Source organism: Sorex araneus, chromosome X (genome assembly GCF_027595985.1).
Source record: "Sorex araneus isolate mSorAra2 chromosome X, mSorAra2.pri, whole genome shotgun sequence".
Taxonomy (NCBI): domain Eukaryota; kingdom Metazoa; phylum Chordata; class Mammalia; order Eulipotyphla; family Soricidae; genus Sorex; species Sorex araneus.
Genome location: NC_073313.1, coordinates 313989924 through 314004260, shown reverse-complemented (window position 1 = coordinate 314004260; position 14337 = coordinate 313989924). Strand labels below are relative to the sequence as shown.

Here is a 14337-nt window from a genome sequence, read left to right as displayed (position 1 = left end):
CCAGGAGTGACCCCTGTGCATCGCTGGGTGTGATGCAAAAAAAAAATTTAAAAATTGTTTTAGTCACTTTGAATTTGATTTAATTTCTACTTAACTGAGATAATGTTGTATGGAAAAAACGGATGGGTCAACAGTATGCACATTTAAATTGTTGGGCATAGTTTGGATTAAGAGTTAATGCTGTGTTTTAATTTATTCAGCTCTTTCATTGCTACTGTAGTCAAGGTTACATGTTTCTAACAATTGACAATTATGTTCTTGATGTAATTCTGCAAAATTGTTTTCAAAATGTCTGTGTTGACTCACATAATCATTCACAGGATGAGTGAATTGTATTTCCTCACAACATCTTCTAAATTTATAACTTCCTAATAGGTAGAAAATAAATTTCATTACTGTTTTGATTTGTATTTTGCTAATCATGAGTATGGCTAGTTGTGGTCATGTCTAATTAGGGCATTGTATTTCCTCTCAGTGAAATGCTTTGTTTATATTATTGCTCATTTTCCTATGGGTTATTTACATTTTTATAATTATGTAAATACAATAAATACTTTGGATATTAAAATATGTTTGTTACAAATGTTTTTTGATAGACCATATCATTTCATTTCTTCCACTGAGTGTTTTGTCTAAGATTTAAATTTTTTTTTTTTTTTGCTTTTTGGGTCACACCCAGCGATGCTCAGGGGTTACTCCTGGCTCTGCACTCAGGAATTACTCCTGGCGGTGCTTGGGGGACCATATGGGATGCCGGGGATCGAACCCGGGTTGGCTGCGTGCAAGGCAAACGCCCTACCCACTGTGCTATCGCTCCGGCCCCTAAGATTTAAAATTTTTGATGATGCCTGATTTATTATCTTCTCTCTCATGGCTGTAATTTTTGTATTACAGGGGAAAGGCTAACAGTTCTTTCATTTGATTCTTTGTCTAAGAATTTCAAACTTTAGGCATTTAAATTACAACGATTCCATAAATGTTTTATAGTGAACTGTACAGTAAAAGCTTTTATTTTTAGCTTTTATTAAACATACGTGTATAATTTGGTCAATAGCTGTTTTAAATTTAGGGAAATCTTATTTACTATTATGAATACTTTGTTTTAAAGCCTTTAATGGTACTATTTCTTCAATTTCTGTCATCATTTTGGTGCTATTTTTGTTAATTTGTTTTAATTTTTCAGAAGAAAGAAGAAAAAGATGAAGGAGAAGGAGAAGACAACAAAAGAAGATGAAGAAGATGAAAGCAGAAGAAGCAGAAGCACAAGAATAAACAGAAGTAGCAGAAGGAGCAGACAAAGCAGAAGCAGAAGCAGCAGTAGCAGCAACAGAAGAAGAAGAAGAAGAAGAAGAAGAAGAAGAAGAAGAAGAAGAAGAAGAAGAAGAAGAAGAAGAAGAAGAAGAAGAAGAAGAAGAAGAAGAAGAAGAAGAAGAAGAAGAAGAAGAAGAAGAAGAAGAAGGAGGAGGAGGAGGAGGAGGAGGAGGAGGAGGAGGAGGAGGAGGAGGAGGAGAAGAAGGAGAAGAAGGAGAAGAAGAAGAAGAAGAAGAAGAAGAAGAAGAAGAAGAAGAAGAAGAAGAAGAACAAAGAAGAAGAAGAAGAAGGAGAAGAAGAAGAAGAAGAAGAAGAAGAAGAAGAAGAAGAAGAAGAAGAAGAAGAAGAAGAAGAAGAAGAAGAAGAAGAAGAAGAAGAAGAAGAAGAAGAAGAAGTCAGTTTGTTAATTCACAATTTCAAGTTTGAGTTTTCAAGGGAAAATTAGCTTTAGAAAGATGTGACAGCAAAGCAAATCAAGAAGATGGATTTGGGTTCCTTTGAGAAGGAGAGTTTAGGTCATGTTCAATATAGGCATTGGGCCATACAATGTCAAGTGCCAGAATCAGTAAGGTGAAAATCCAGAAACTCAAAATCTTGAAAGTCTTGAAAGTATACTTCAGGGATTCTTGCAGTCAAAATTGTGTCTTTCAGGAGTTTAACAAAACCCACAAAAGGTGGACTCACAGTAAAAGGACATTAAGAAACTCATTATCATTGTTGCCACAAAACCTCAACATTATTAATCAGTGATATATTTATAATAGCATCTTAGAATTTGGAAATTTAGATCTGGTAAATTTATTTATTGCAATTATTTCCATATCTAGGGCTTTGGTTTTGTGTCTACTTGGCTAAATTCAATTTCGAGTATCTTGCCGTGCAGGACAAGATATTCTCAGTAGCTTGCCGGGCTCTCGGAGAGGGGCAGAGGAATTGAACCTGGGTCGGCTGCATGCAAGGCAAATGCCCTACCCACTGTGCTATTGCTCCAGCCCAAAGAGGACACATACCACAATTATGAAGGATGTTGAAGACTTTATCTGGGCAGGGGGAAATCCTAGCTTTTTTCACGTTCTTTGGAATCAATGATAAAACAATTCTGACTTGTTTTAAGTCACTTAGACCTTTTGAGAATCTCCTGCATTATTCTACCTCTATTTTCCCTTCACCCATAAGGACACACTTCCTTTTCAGAAATATGAACATTAGTTTGAAGAAGACACCTTGATATCTGATATTTGATATTATCCCTCTGCGTTCCTTGATGATTTTCAATACCTCCAGTTTTGTTTTGTTTTTGCCTGAGATGGTAACTAACAGGGGCAACTCGCCCATTCTTTTCTACTCTTTAGTATTATAGTATATGACTATCCAACTTCTTGAATTCAGTCCTGTTCTCTGTTTTTGCAATTTATGGTGTGGGTTCTATTTTCTTTACTAGCTTCATATTGAGTCAGGGACAAAAATAATGCAGCCTAGTTGATGCTATTTTGTGGTAAGAATCCCAGGAAAAAAAGAATATGATGACTGATGCAGAGTGGAGAGACCCTTCGCTCACCAGTGAGGTTTTGAAAAGATGGCACAGGCTGAGCCTGGCTTTGAACTGAAGTGTGTCAGAATTCACAATCACACTCTTTTCTAGTAATAGCTGAATAGGATTGGATTTTCAACAGGGAAGAACTATGTTGTTATAAGGTGAACCAGAAGATGGGGAGGAAATTCTGAGTGGGTGAGCGAGTATTTCTTCTCAAACAGGAAGAGGGGCTGGTTGAGTTGCTTACTTGCATTGCTCCATTTAATTATTTATATTTTTGTTTTATTTTTTTCTAGATAGGGAGACAGAAAGTTATAAATTTTACCTACTTCTGAAATTAACAGGGTTCTCAGAAAAATTCTTGTTTGATCTACCTTAAGAGATGGAATTTTGTGTGTATTTAAAGAATAATAAAAATAATTTCATTACCATTTATTGAGTCTATAAATATGTTATTTACTGGAAAAGAATGTAGGAGACCATTTGGAACTGTGTTTCAATTTGGGGACAAATCCTAGCTATGCCTATAGATTAAGGCAATGCTTGAGTTAATATTTTGTGGCAGGGGAGGGAGAAGAAGTAACTTGGAATGAACTTTACTCAATTGAGACTGTGATGCTCAGTATCTTAGGCATCCCAAAGGGATGGTGTTTCTCTGAGGGTTTTAAGAATGTAGGTAGGGAGCTTTCAACTGAACCCTTCACTAAAGAGAACTCAACGTGGAGTGTTTTGGTCTTCAGAAATACCAGCCAACTTGGCTGAAACATACAGCTAATTTCAAAGTCAAAAGACACCTTTAGAACAATCATGATAAGCTCTCAGTATCTGTATTGAAAACCACAAAGAAGGAAAGTGCCTTCCACAGAGACGGGCTTGGAGGTTGGGGTGGCAGGAGGGAAAATGGGGACATTGGTGGTGGAATGGGTGTTGGAACTTTGTATGACTGAAACCCAATCATAGAAAACCTTGTAATTGTTTATCTCATGGTGAATTAATTTTTTAAAATTTTATTTATTCACCATGAGATATAGTTACAACTTTCTTGTTTGAGTTACAATCACACAATGATCAAACACCCATCCCTCCACCAGTGCACATTCCCCACCATCAAAATCCCCAGTATACCCCACCTTTCCCACCCTCCCACTGCCTCCATGGCAGACAATATTCCACATATTCTCTCTCTACTTTTGGGCATTATGGTTTGCAATACATATACTGAGATGTTTAAAAAAAAGACTCCTTTAGTAGGAGAAGCAAGGTCAAGCTTCCCACCCCAGACAACTCCCTTCCTGAAGAATGTGATGCTCAACTAGTTCCAGAGCTGCGTGACTGAACTGAACTCTGGGGAAGTCCCTCCAGAGCCCCTTTCTGAACATCAAACATGATGAACATCTCATCAACTTTATTTCCTCAGAGGCCTGCCTTACATATAAGCGATCTCAAACAGGTTGTAGTTCTGCCGATATTGTGATTTTTTTCTTCAGAACCTCGTCAGTTTCTTCATCAGGGCATCTGGCAGGAGGAGCTGATTTGCTTTCTTGTCACACAACTGTCACACCCCTTCAAGGAAGCGGGAACCACCCTGTGCTCTCCAGATATATGAACAGGCATCGTGACAGCCCATTACCACTCTTGGGAGCTGCAGGAACTGAGACTCAGTCCCTAGGAATAAAGGTCTTTCTTTGGCACCAGAGCTGAAAGTCTTCTGACCCTTTTCTCTGCTTTTTGGTTCAGTGAAGCCTGGGACTGTGCAGGCAGGTTCCATGTCTTATGTCTCTCAGGGGTAGTTACTGGGTTCCTGTTCTGGCATGAGTCTGTCTTGATTATTGGCAGAGTCAGATGTCAAGGGGATGGAGGGGGCTGCTAGAATGAGTGGGCAGAGGTATCAAGGGGTTCTGGGATACTGATGATCCAAACTCATGTCTGGTCTAGGAATTTCTAGACAAGATACTGTTATTGGCTGAATTTCTGGGAGGGTTAAAATTCTGTCTGACCTTCTCACCCTGCTTATATCAGAAAGATTTATTACAGGATGAGGCTCAGATTCTCTGAGCAGGACTTGGTGTAATTAGTTTGTCCCAACCCCCTGTCCAGAACAATGACCCGAGAAGGTCTTGAAAGTTCTCTGAAATTTTATATTCATATCACTGTCCCCACAGATGCTGAGACAACCTCCTTACAACAGACATTCCAGAATACTCTTTTTTTCAATTTTCCAGGTGATGTTGGGATGGATCAAGGGAGGCTGGAGACCCCCACATCGGCAGATGTCTCTTCAGAATCCTCTCTCTGTGCGCCACACTGCATCAGGCATGACCCTCGTGGAGCAGGGATTAGTCATGGTGAGAACCAGTGCTTGATGACAGCTCTAGCTCCAGACCAACATACACTAGTGAGCACCAAAGGGAGTAGTTGAACTTCACATGTGCACTGATAATTAACCAGCTTAGACCCATTAGGGCTTTGCCCTTCTCACAGACCACAGAGCTTCTCCGTACAGAAAGTCTGGAAACCAGGTCCCGTGAGTACTTGCAAGCTTGGTGTGCAAAGCTAGACATTTCATACCGAAGGGCCTGGAGTAGGTGATCCTTCTTCTGGTGTGCAACAAAACAGCCTTAATCTTAATGTTTCTTTGTTATCTTTTTCCGTTTGACAGCAAGGGACTCATCTGACTTTGGAGAGGTCTCTGACTTGAATCACAATGTGTGGATCCTGCAAGATGAAAATATTGTGTCAGTTCCCCGGAAGGAAAGTGTGACTCCCGGTGAGTGGGGATTCTGTGACTGCTCCTGGAGAGGGTGCCCCGCTCACATGACTGGGCTTGAGGGCTGCCACTGGGCCTCTTGTTGAAGGGTGGCATCACAGTGACCCATTTGATAGAGGTGGATTTCAAATCTTCCTGGGAAGAAAAGTATGGGAGAAGTTTATATGGAACCCCATGAAGAGAACGAAATAGGGTAGAACAAAAGAGCTGCTTTCAATTCTGGGAGTATGTCCTGTGGCAAAGGAAGAGCTTGTGTTGTCTAAGTGCAAACTGTCCCATGAGCACTAAATTAATGGAAACCCTAGACAGGCATATTTCAGTATCACAACCGGCAAAACTTGCTCATTGGCAGAGCTCTCCAAATATTAATGGGGATCCCCACCTCCAGTGTGTGAACAGAAATGTGAATATCTCCCAGGACGGGTTTGCCGTCTCCAAGTCCTAGGTCATAGGGGATGTGAGTGCATGCTATGGTGTGGCACAATATTAGTCTTCCTGACTTTAAAGGGAAGCAGAGACATCAACCCCTTTTATCTTTACAGTCACTGTAACTTTCCTCCCCTGCAATTACCTGGTATCTCCTGAGAAAAGCACAAGGTTTCCCATTTATTTGGGAATTAAGAATCCAGAGAAGTGTCTATCTTGTGAGGACATTGAAGGGAAACCCACACTGCACCTGAAGGTGAGTTGTTAAAAAAAATAATGTGAAAAAATCATTTGATATAAATTTTTCTTGGCAAAAAAATCTAATTTTAGAATTAAAAAGTATTTCCCTGTTATTACTTATATTTGCTCTTGACTCTTTTTGAAATGTGCCCACATCAGCATTTTAAAAAATTTATCCTGTCTCGTCTCTCATCAATGAAGACTGCCTTTCTTTCTTTCTTTCTTTCTATTGAATCACCGTGAGATAGTTACAAAGCTTTGAGCTTTGATGTTTGAGCTTCAGTCATAAAATCATTGAAACTTGATACTCCTTTTTTAGGATTCTCTCAGTCTGGTTTAGCAAGTCCCAATTCACTGTACAAGTGTGGTCACTTGATTAACTTGTCTTTGAGTCACTTCTGTGCCATTTCTAGATTACAGGGCGGGGGCTAGAAAGATTTCTTTGGTGCTGATTCTATTCTTTTACAATATATTTTTCTAACTAATGGAGAAGCCTTCTAGAACTTCAAAATGTCTATTCATTGTGTAACTTGATCCTGAACTACTCAAATGTGCTTGTCTCCTTCTGGACACTGTCTCCCACCTTTCAGGATGAGAAGATCTTAGACCTGTACAATAAACCCGGACCTGTGATGAACTTCCTCTTCTACCGAGACCAGGATGGCAGGACCTGCACCTTTGAGTCAGTGGCCTTCCCTGGCTGGTTCATCGCCTCCTCTGATAAGGGCAAGCCCCTCTTCCTCACTTCCAACCCAGGGGGAACAGACAATACTGCTTTTATATACCATAGTTACAGTTAGCCAAGAGATGGCGGGTTGGTCATAGGCCTGAGTCTAAAATTTTCTTGTTCCCAGCATTTAAAAAATATTTATTACCTCAATATCATTTCACATCAGCGGTGAGCACAACCTGCTTTCATCTTATTTAATGTAGTACTGTCGTCCCATTGTTCATCGATTTGCTCGAGTGGGCACTAGTAACATCTCCATTGTGAAACTCCTTGTTACTGTTTTTGGCATATTGAATATGCCACGGGTAGCTTGCCAGGCTCTGCTGTGTGGGTAGGATACTCTTATTTATTGACTGAAGACGAATTATGAATTCATGGCCCTGAGGATGGAATGTGGGCCTAGAAGCAAGAGGAATACGTGATATAAAGCTTTCCTCTAAAGACAAAGCCTGAGAACCTTGGGGGCTCAGAGGTGGTAGAGGCATCTCAGGAGTGGGAAATGAAGAAATTTCACATCTCATGAGACTATATTTGAGTTTGCCGGACCCGAATGACGCTGATCATTGTTTTTTGTTTTATCATGTTTTCATTTTTTTCCTAAGTGTATTAAATGCTACATATTTTTGTGTGTACAGTATATTCCACTAGTATTAGGATCTTTTAAAGAAAAGCAATGACTAATAATATAATTACTCATGTCAAATTTCTAATATGTAAGAATATAGGATAATATAAAGTATGTGTTTATACAATAATAAAAATGCAACAGGTTTAATAGAAAATTCAATGTAAACTGAAATCATTCAGAGTAACTCAGAGAGAGCATCATACTGCATAATTCCAGGATTAGCATTTAGTCAGGGGAGAAAGACCCCTTGCCGTGCTGAGAGTGTGGAATGGGAGGTAAGCATGGAAAAGGGAGTGATTATGTCACTATTTTTTGTACAGTATCACAACCTTTCTTGTCTACTTCTCAATTTAAAAAAAATTTAGGCATATTCACCGCACTTTAAAAACTGTGAAGTTTATAAGAGCCTTTCCCCTAAGATCATGTACAAGACAAGGATGACCACTCTCACCACTTCTCTTCAATATAGTACTAGAGGTACTTGCGATAGCTATTAGACAAGAAAAAGAGATTAAGGGCATCCAGAAAGGAAAGGAAGAAATCAAACTCTCACTATTCGCAGACGATATAATACTATATCTAGAGAAGCCTAAAGTCTCTACTAAGAAACTCTTAGAAACTATAGACTTATATAGTAAAGTTGTAGGCTACAAAATGAACACCCCAAAATCCATGGCCTTCGTATATACAAACAATGAGACAGAGGGAAGGGACATGAAAAAAGCAATCCCATTCACAATCGTACCCCAGAAAATCAAGTACCTCAGAATCAGCTTAACCAAGGAAGTAAAAGAACTCTACAAAGAAAACTACAAAATGCTACTCCATTAAATAAAAGAGGAGATGAGGAAATGGAAACATATATACCCTGCTCATGGATAGGGAGAATCAATATTGTCAAAATGGCAATACTTCCAAAGCATTATACAGATTCAATGCGATCCCTATAAGGACACCCATGACATTCTTCAAAGAAACAGATCAAGCAATCCTAAAATTCATATGGAACAACAAATGCCCACGGATTCTTGGGAAACAATTCTTGGGAAAAAGACGATGGGAGGCATCACCCTCCCCAACCTCAAACTTTACTACAAAGCAGTATCAATTAAAACAGCATGGTACTGGAACAAAGGCAGAGCCGCAGACCAATGGAACAGGGTGGAATATCCCTAAACATAACCCCAAATGTGTGATCATCTAATCTTTGATAAGGGAGCAAGAGATGTGAAGTGGAGCAAGGAAAGCCTCTTTAACAAATGGTGCTGGCACAACTGGACAACCACATGCAAAAGAATGGGCTTAGACCTTGACCTGACACCATGCACAAAAGTCAGATCAAAATGGATTACAGACCTCAACATCAGACCACAAAAAATAAGGTACATTGAAGACAAGATCGGCAAAACCCTCCACGATATTGAAGATAAAAGTATCTTTAAAGATAACATCCAACTGGCGAACCAAGTGGAAACAGAGATCAACAAATTGGACTACATTAAACTAAAAAGCTTCTGCACCGCAAAGGACACAGTGACCAGAATACAAAGACTATCTACAGAATGGGAAAGGATATTTACACAATACCCATCAGATAAGGGGTTAACATCAATGGTATATAAAGCATTGGTTGAACTCTATAAGAAGAAAACATCCAACCCCATCAGAAAATGGGGTGAACAAATGAACAGAAACTTTCCCAAGGAAGAGATACAAATGGCCAAAAGGCACATGAAAAGGTGCTCTACATCACTAATCATCAGGGATATGCAGATCAAAACAACCATGAGATACCACCTCACACCACAGAGACTAGCACACATCCTAAAAACAAAAGCAGCTGCTGTTGGAGAGGATGTGGGGAGAAAGGGACCCTTCTACACTGCTGGTGGGAATGCCGACTGGTTCAGCCCTTTTGGAAAACAATATGGATGATTCTCAAAAAATTAGAAATTGAGCTCCCATTTGACCCAGCAATACCACTGCTGGGAATATATCCCAGAGAAGCAAAAAAGTATAGTCAAAATGACATCTGCACTTATATGTTCATCGCAGCACTGTTTACAAGAGCCAGAGAATCTGGAAAAAACATGAATGCCCTAGAACAGATGACTGGTTGAAGAAACTTTGGTACATCTATACAAAGGAATACTATGCAGCTGTTAGGAAAAATGAGGTCATGAATTTTGCATATAAGTGGATCAGCATGGGGAGTATCATGCTAAGTGAAATAAGTCAGAAAGAGAGAGACAGACATAGAATGATTGCACTCATCTGTGGAATATAGAATAACAGAGTAGGAGACTAACACCCAACAATAGTAGAAATATGTACCAGGAGGTTGACTCCATGGCTTGAAAGCTGGCCTCACATTCTGGGGAGTGGGCAACTCAGATAGAGAAGGGAACACCAAGTAAAATGTGGTTGGAGGCCATGCGGGGGAAGAGTGATGCGTGCTGAATGTAGACTAGAGACTGAACACAATGACCACTCAACACCTTTATTGCAAACCACAACACCTAATTAGAGAGAGAGAACAAAAGGGAATACCCTGCCACAGTGTCAGGGGGTGGGGGGAGATAGGATTGGGGAGGGTGGGAGGGATGCTGGGTTTATTTGTGGTGGAGAATGGGCACTGGTGAAGGGATGGGTTCTTGAACTTTGTATGAGGGAAACATGAGCACGAAAATGTATAAATCTGTAATTGTACCCTCAAAAAAATGAAAATAAAAATAAAAATGAAAAAAACTGCGAAGTTTTTTTGATAGAAACCAGAGGAACAGAGTCTAGCTTTCCAATATTTCAGATGATGTACTCAGTCATACTTCAGATAGTGTATACTGATGAAATCCAATAACTGATTGAAGGTCTTACTCTAGAAAGCCGTGGCTAATATCTGGCTCCACATACTTATTATTTTGTCTCTAATGCGAGAAATGCGGAAAACTGACTTAATGTTTTCTACTTTTGGGCAATCATACTAGGCTAGGCAGAGAGGAAGTCGCTGGTAAGCATTGACATAACAATTTAAGGAAGTGTCTTCTGCAGGTTGACTTGTGACTTGTTATGATTTTTAGGCCTCTGACATCTACATCCTACCACCCATGGCTTGATGGCTCTGTTTTCCTCCTTCTTTTAGCTACTGTGAAAACTTTGTTCATACCAGCATTACAAGTCCTTGAATTTTCATATGGCACAGTATGAACTCATTACAAAAGTCACATGAATTTTTTGGTCATATAAGTGGGATCAGAGGTTAGGTGGCCATCCTGAGGAACCAGAAGAACTCTGACAACTTTATTATAGTTAGAGTATAACACAAATGGAAACACTAACTTACATCAAACTCACAGAGATCTTGTGGGACCCAGAGAACAGATACTCAGATCACTAGCATGCTCATCACATTTGAGAAAGAACATGTTACATAGAATGTGAATCCATGGAGTAGCGGCATTCCCATTTCCAAGTGCTTGCCTAGCAAACATCTGGCTAACACACATCTGTGGGATCAGATGCTCTTACTTTTGAGCACCAAGAGCTCCAGGCCAACATTCACTGAAATATTTGAACCTTTTGCAACAGGGTCCTGTAGAAGGATCTGATGAACCTGAAGAGTCTTTTGGATTTGGAATAGAGGGAGTTAGGAACCCACCCGGGAGCAGCTGAAAACTCCCACACCCAACCGCCTCCATGCTCAAGGCTGCTCCCCACATGCTCCAGCCAAGCCTCAAGCACGAGTGAACGTATTTCTGGACCCCGCCGCTGCATTTGCGGCCATGCGACAGACCATAAGACACTCCATACCCATTGTTCAAGAGTGCCACGCCACATTTGATGGGGTTCAAATAGTAGGCAACCAATCATAGAGGGAAATATACATATGCGTATATACATATTTTCAGATATATATATATATGAAAGCTCAAATCACTCAACCTTTAACAATATGTTAGTGATATCCTAAAGAATGTCTTAATGTCCCTTGCCAAAATAGAACAATTTTCACATTGTTTCTCCATGGATACTTTATTGTAGCATTTTCAGTGATTTTCATAACAGACAATACAATATATATTATCTCGGTTGTGCTTTGGGACAGGGCTTGGGGCTTGGGATGGAAACATACCAAATATGGTGGTGGGAAGGTGCAATGGTGGTGGGATTGGTTTTTGAATATTAAATGTAATCAAATATTGTGAAATGCCTTAAAAAAAGAATCTTGTCCACCCAAGTCACAATTTTGGAGAAAATAGGGTGATTTTGATATTTTATGTGAAGTGGCTTTGGGATCATTCTATTTTTGTTCTGTTACAAAATTTGTTCTATTACAATCTTGAACAATTGCTCAAAATTGTTCTATCAACAGGAATCCTGCATAACTAGGGCTGCTTCCAAAGCTGGAAACATCAGCAAAAAAACCTGGAAATAAAGATGGTATTACACCCCTAATCCCACGCTGAGAACCACCCAGAGTGGTGTGGTTCTCTAAATATCTAAATATAATATTTAATAGCTGTTAAATATCTATAAATATGTAAATTAAAATAACAATTTTACTCATTAGATTTTATGAAGTTGTTTAAAAAACTCTTACTCCAAAAATACATATCTATGGTTAAAAGCAATAGTCCCTGCCCTAGTCCTGTTTCCATAAGGAAATTGTTATTCTGTTAAGCTTTTCTGCTCTTTTTCTCTATGTATCTAGGCATATTGCCTTTATTTCTTTTTCTCAGACTATCCAACTTCAGACATTATGTATTCTACAAGACTGATATCAATTGCATTTCAAACACAACAACCAGCTCTTTATTGACTTCGAATACTACTAGCAAATTAAACGAAGTACATTTATAAGTGACCTGACCCTAGGGTAATCTTGTTAGACAATATTTTCACATGACACTGACAAGGTATGCAACAATATTTTTTGAATTTTTTTTAATATTTGGATAATTTTTTCCATTTAAAATGTTATATTTTTATTTTTATTGAGTCACCGTGAGATACACAGTAACAAAACTGTTCATGATAGGGTTTCAGTCATATAATGTTTCAACACCCGTCCCTCCACAGGGTACATTTCCCACCACCAATGACCCCAGTTTCCCTTCTGCCACACCCCCTCGCCCAGCATACTTCTATGGCAGGCACTTTTCTTTTTAATTTGGATAATTTTTCAATATGGCTTCCCCAGCAATGATTGAGGACCTGGAGGTAACTCCCAGTATCAGCCTGGTAGTGAGAGGTTGCCAGTTCATAACTCTGACCCGCATTTCTGGGTGTCATCAGGACCACTCCAGGCAGTGCTGTGGAGAGCATGTATAACTGGGATCCATCCACTGCCTATTGATCAATGTTCTGAATTACATCATTACCTTCAGCTTTTTCATTTATGTGTGAGGAAAGGGAGGTACCTGGAATGAACATGACTTGTGGTGATACTGACATTTAGAAGTAGAACTGGAAAAAATAACACTCTTAATTTTGGGGCTTTAAATTTCTGTCTCCTGGAGTTGATGTTATGAAACACTATGTGAGAAATCAGCAATAATGATCCAGAGCAAAGTATGAGCCACCTCACACCCACTGTTGGGCTAGTCCTTATCTAGCAGGGTGTCAGTAAATAAAGCACCAGGGGTGGGACACTGCTGGTCACCTAAACATCATTACGTAATGACTTGATATAATAGGTACCTGTATATTTCAAACTTGAAGCAACATCACAGTTGCCTAAGGTATCAACTAAATGCCCAAATTTTGGACTTATTCCAGGCATACTGTATTAACACTTATTACCCTAGGAATCCTAACTTACTAGGTTTATACAGGGACAAACAAAGATTAACATTTAATTAAATTAAATGTTAGAAAATGTTGATGATGAACCAATTTGGGAAATACTTTTTACGTATAGAAATATTTAGATTATTCATGGTTGGAATGATTTATGAGCTACTGCAAAAATAAAAAAGATACATGAAATTTTGTATTTGTTGCCAATTTTCTCGATACTTTTCTTGGACTTTACTCAACTGTGTGATCTTTAACTGAACTAAATAGAATGGCTTGTATGAAGACATTTAAAACTATGGGGCCAGGGAAACAGCTCAAAGGACTAAAGCATGTGCTTTATGTGTGGGGTCCCAAGCCAAGTATTGCCAAGTCAGCCCTGGAGTAGGTGTCGTCCAAAAATCAAAACCAAAACTGGGAGATTGTGCTGAAAGTAGACTATAGATCAAACATGATGGCCACTCAATGCCTCTATTGCAAATGACAACACCCAAAAGGAGAGAGAGAACAAAAGGGAATGCCCTGCCACAGAGGTGGGGGGTGGGAAGGATACTGGTATCATCAATAGCGGAGATGGCACTGGTGGTGGGATGGGTACTTGAGAATGACATGACTGAAACACAGCATGAAAAGTTGTAAGTCTGTAAAAATAAATAAATAAATAAATAAAATGATTAAAAAAACCCCCAAAAAACCAAAACAAATTTTGGTTTTAATAAAATCAAGTTGTGCAGTAGAATACCAGCCAGCAATTAAAAATTTGAATTATACTGCGTACAGAGCCAGGACTAAGCCCTGAGCACCACCAGGTACGTATCCTAAACCAAAACAACAAACAAACAAAAACTGAGCTACTGCTGAATGACAAAACCCAAGTTGTTGGGTGTATACAAAAAGGTTTATAATGT

General features: G+C 39.3%; 1 protein-coding gene across 1 annotated transcript in view; it reads left to right on the top strand.

Moving 5' to 3' along the window:
• Nucleotides 1–7078, top strand: part of LOC129399910 (interleukin-36 gamma-like) — a 28293-nt gene extending 21215 nt beyond the window's left edge. The window contains exons 3-5 of the mRNA XM_055121319.1: nt 5505–5612; nt 6155–6294; nt 6869–7078. Coding sequence (XP_054977294.1) covers nt 5505–5612; nt 6155–6294; nt 6869–7078 — 458 coding nt within the window. The remainder of the gene's footprint in view (nt 1–5504; nt 5613–6154; nt 6295–6868) is intronic.
• Nucleotides 7079–14337: the final 7259 nt, after the last annotated feature.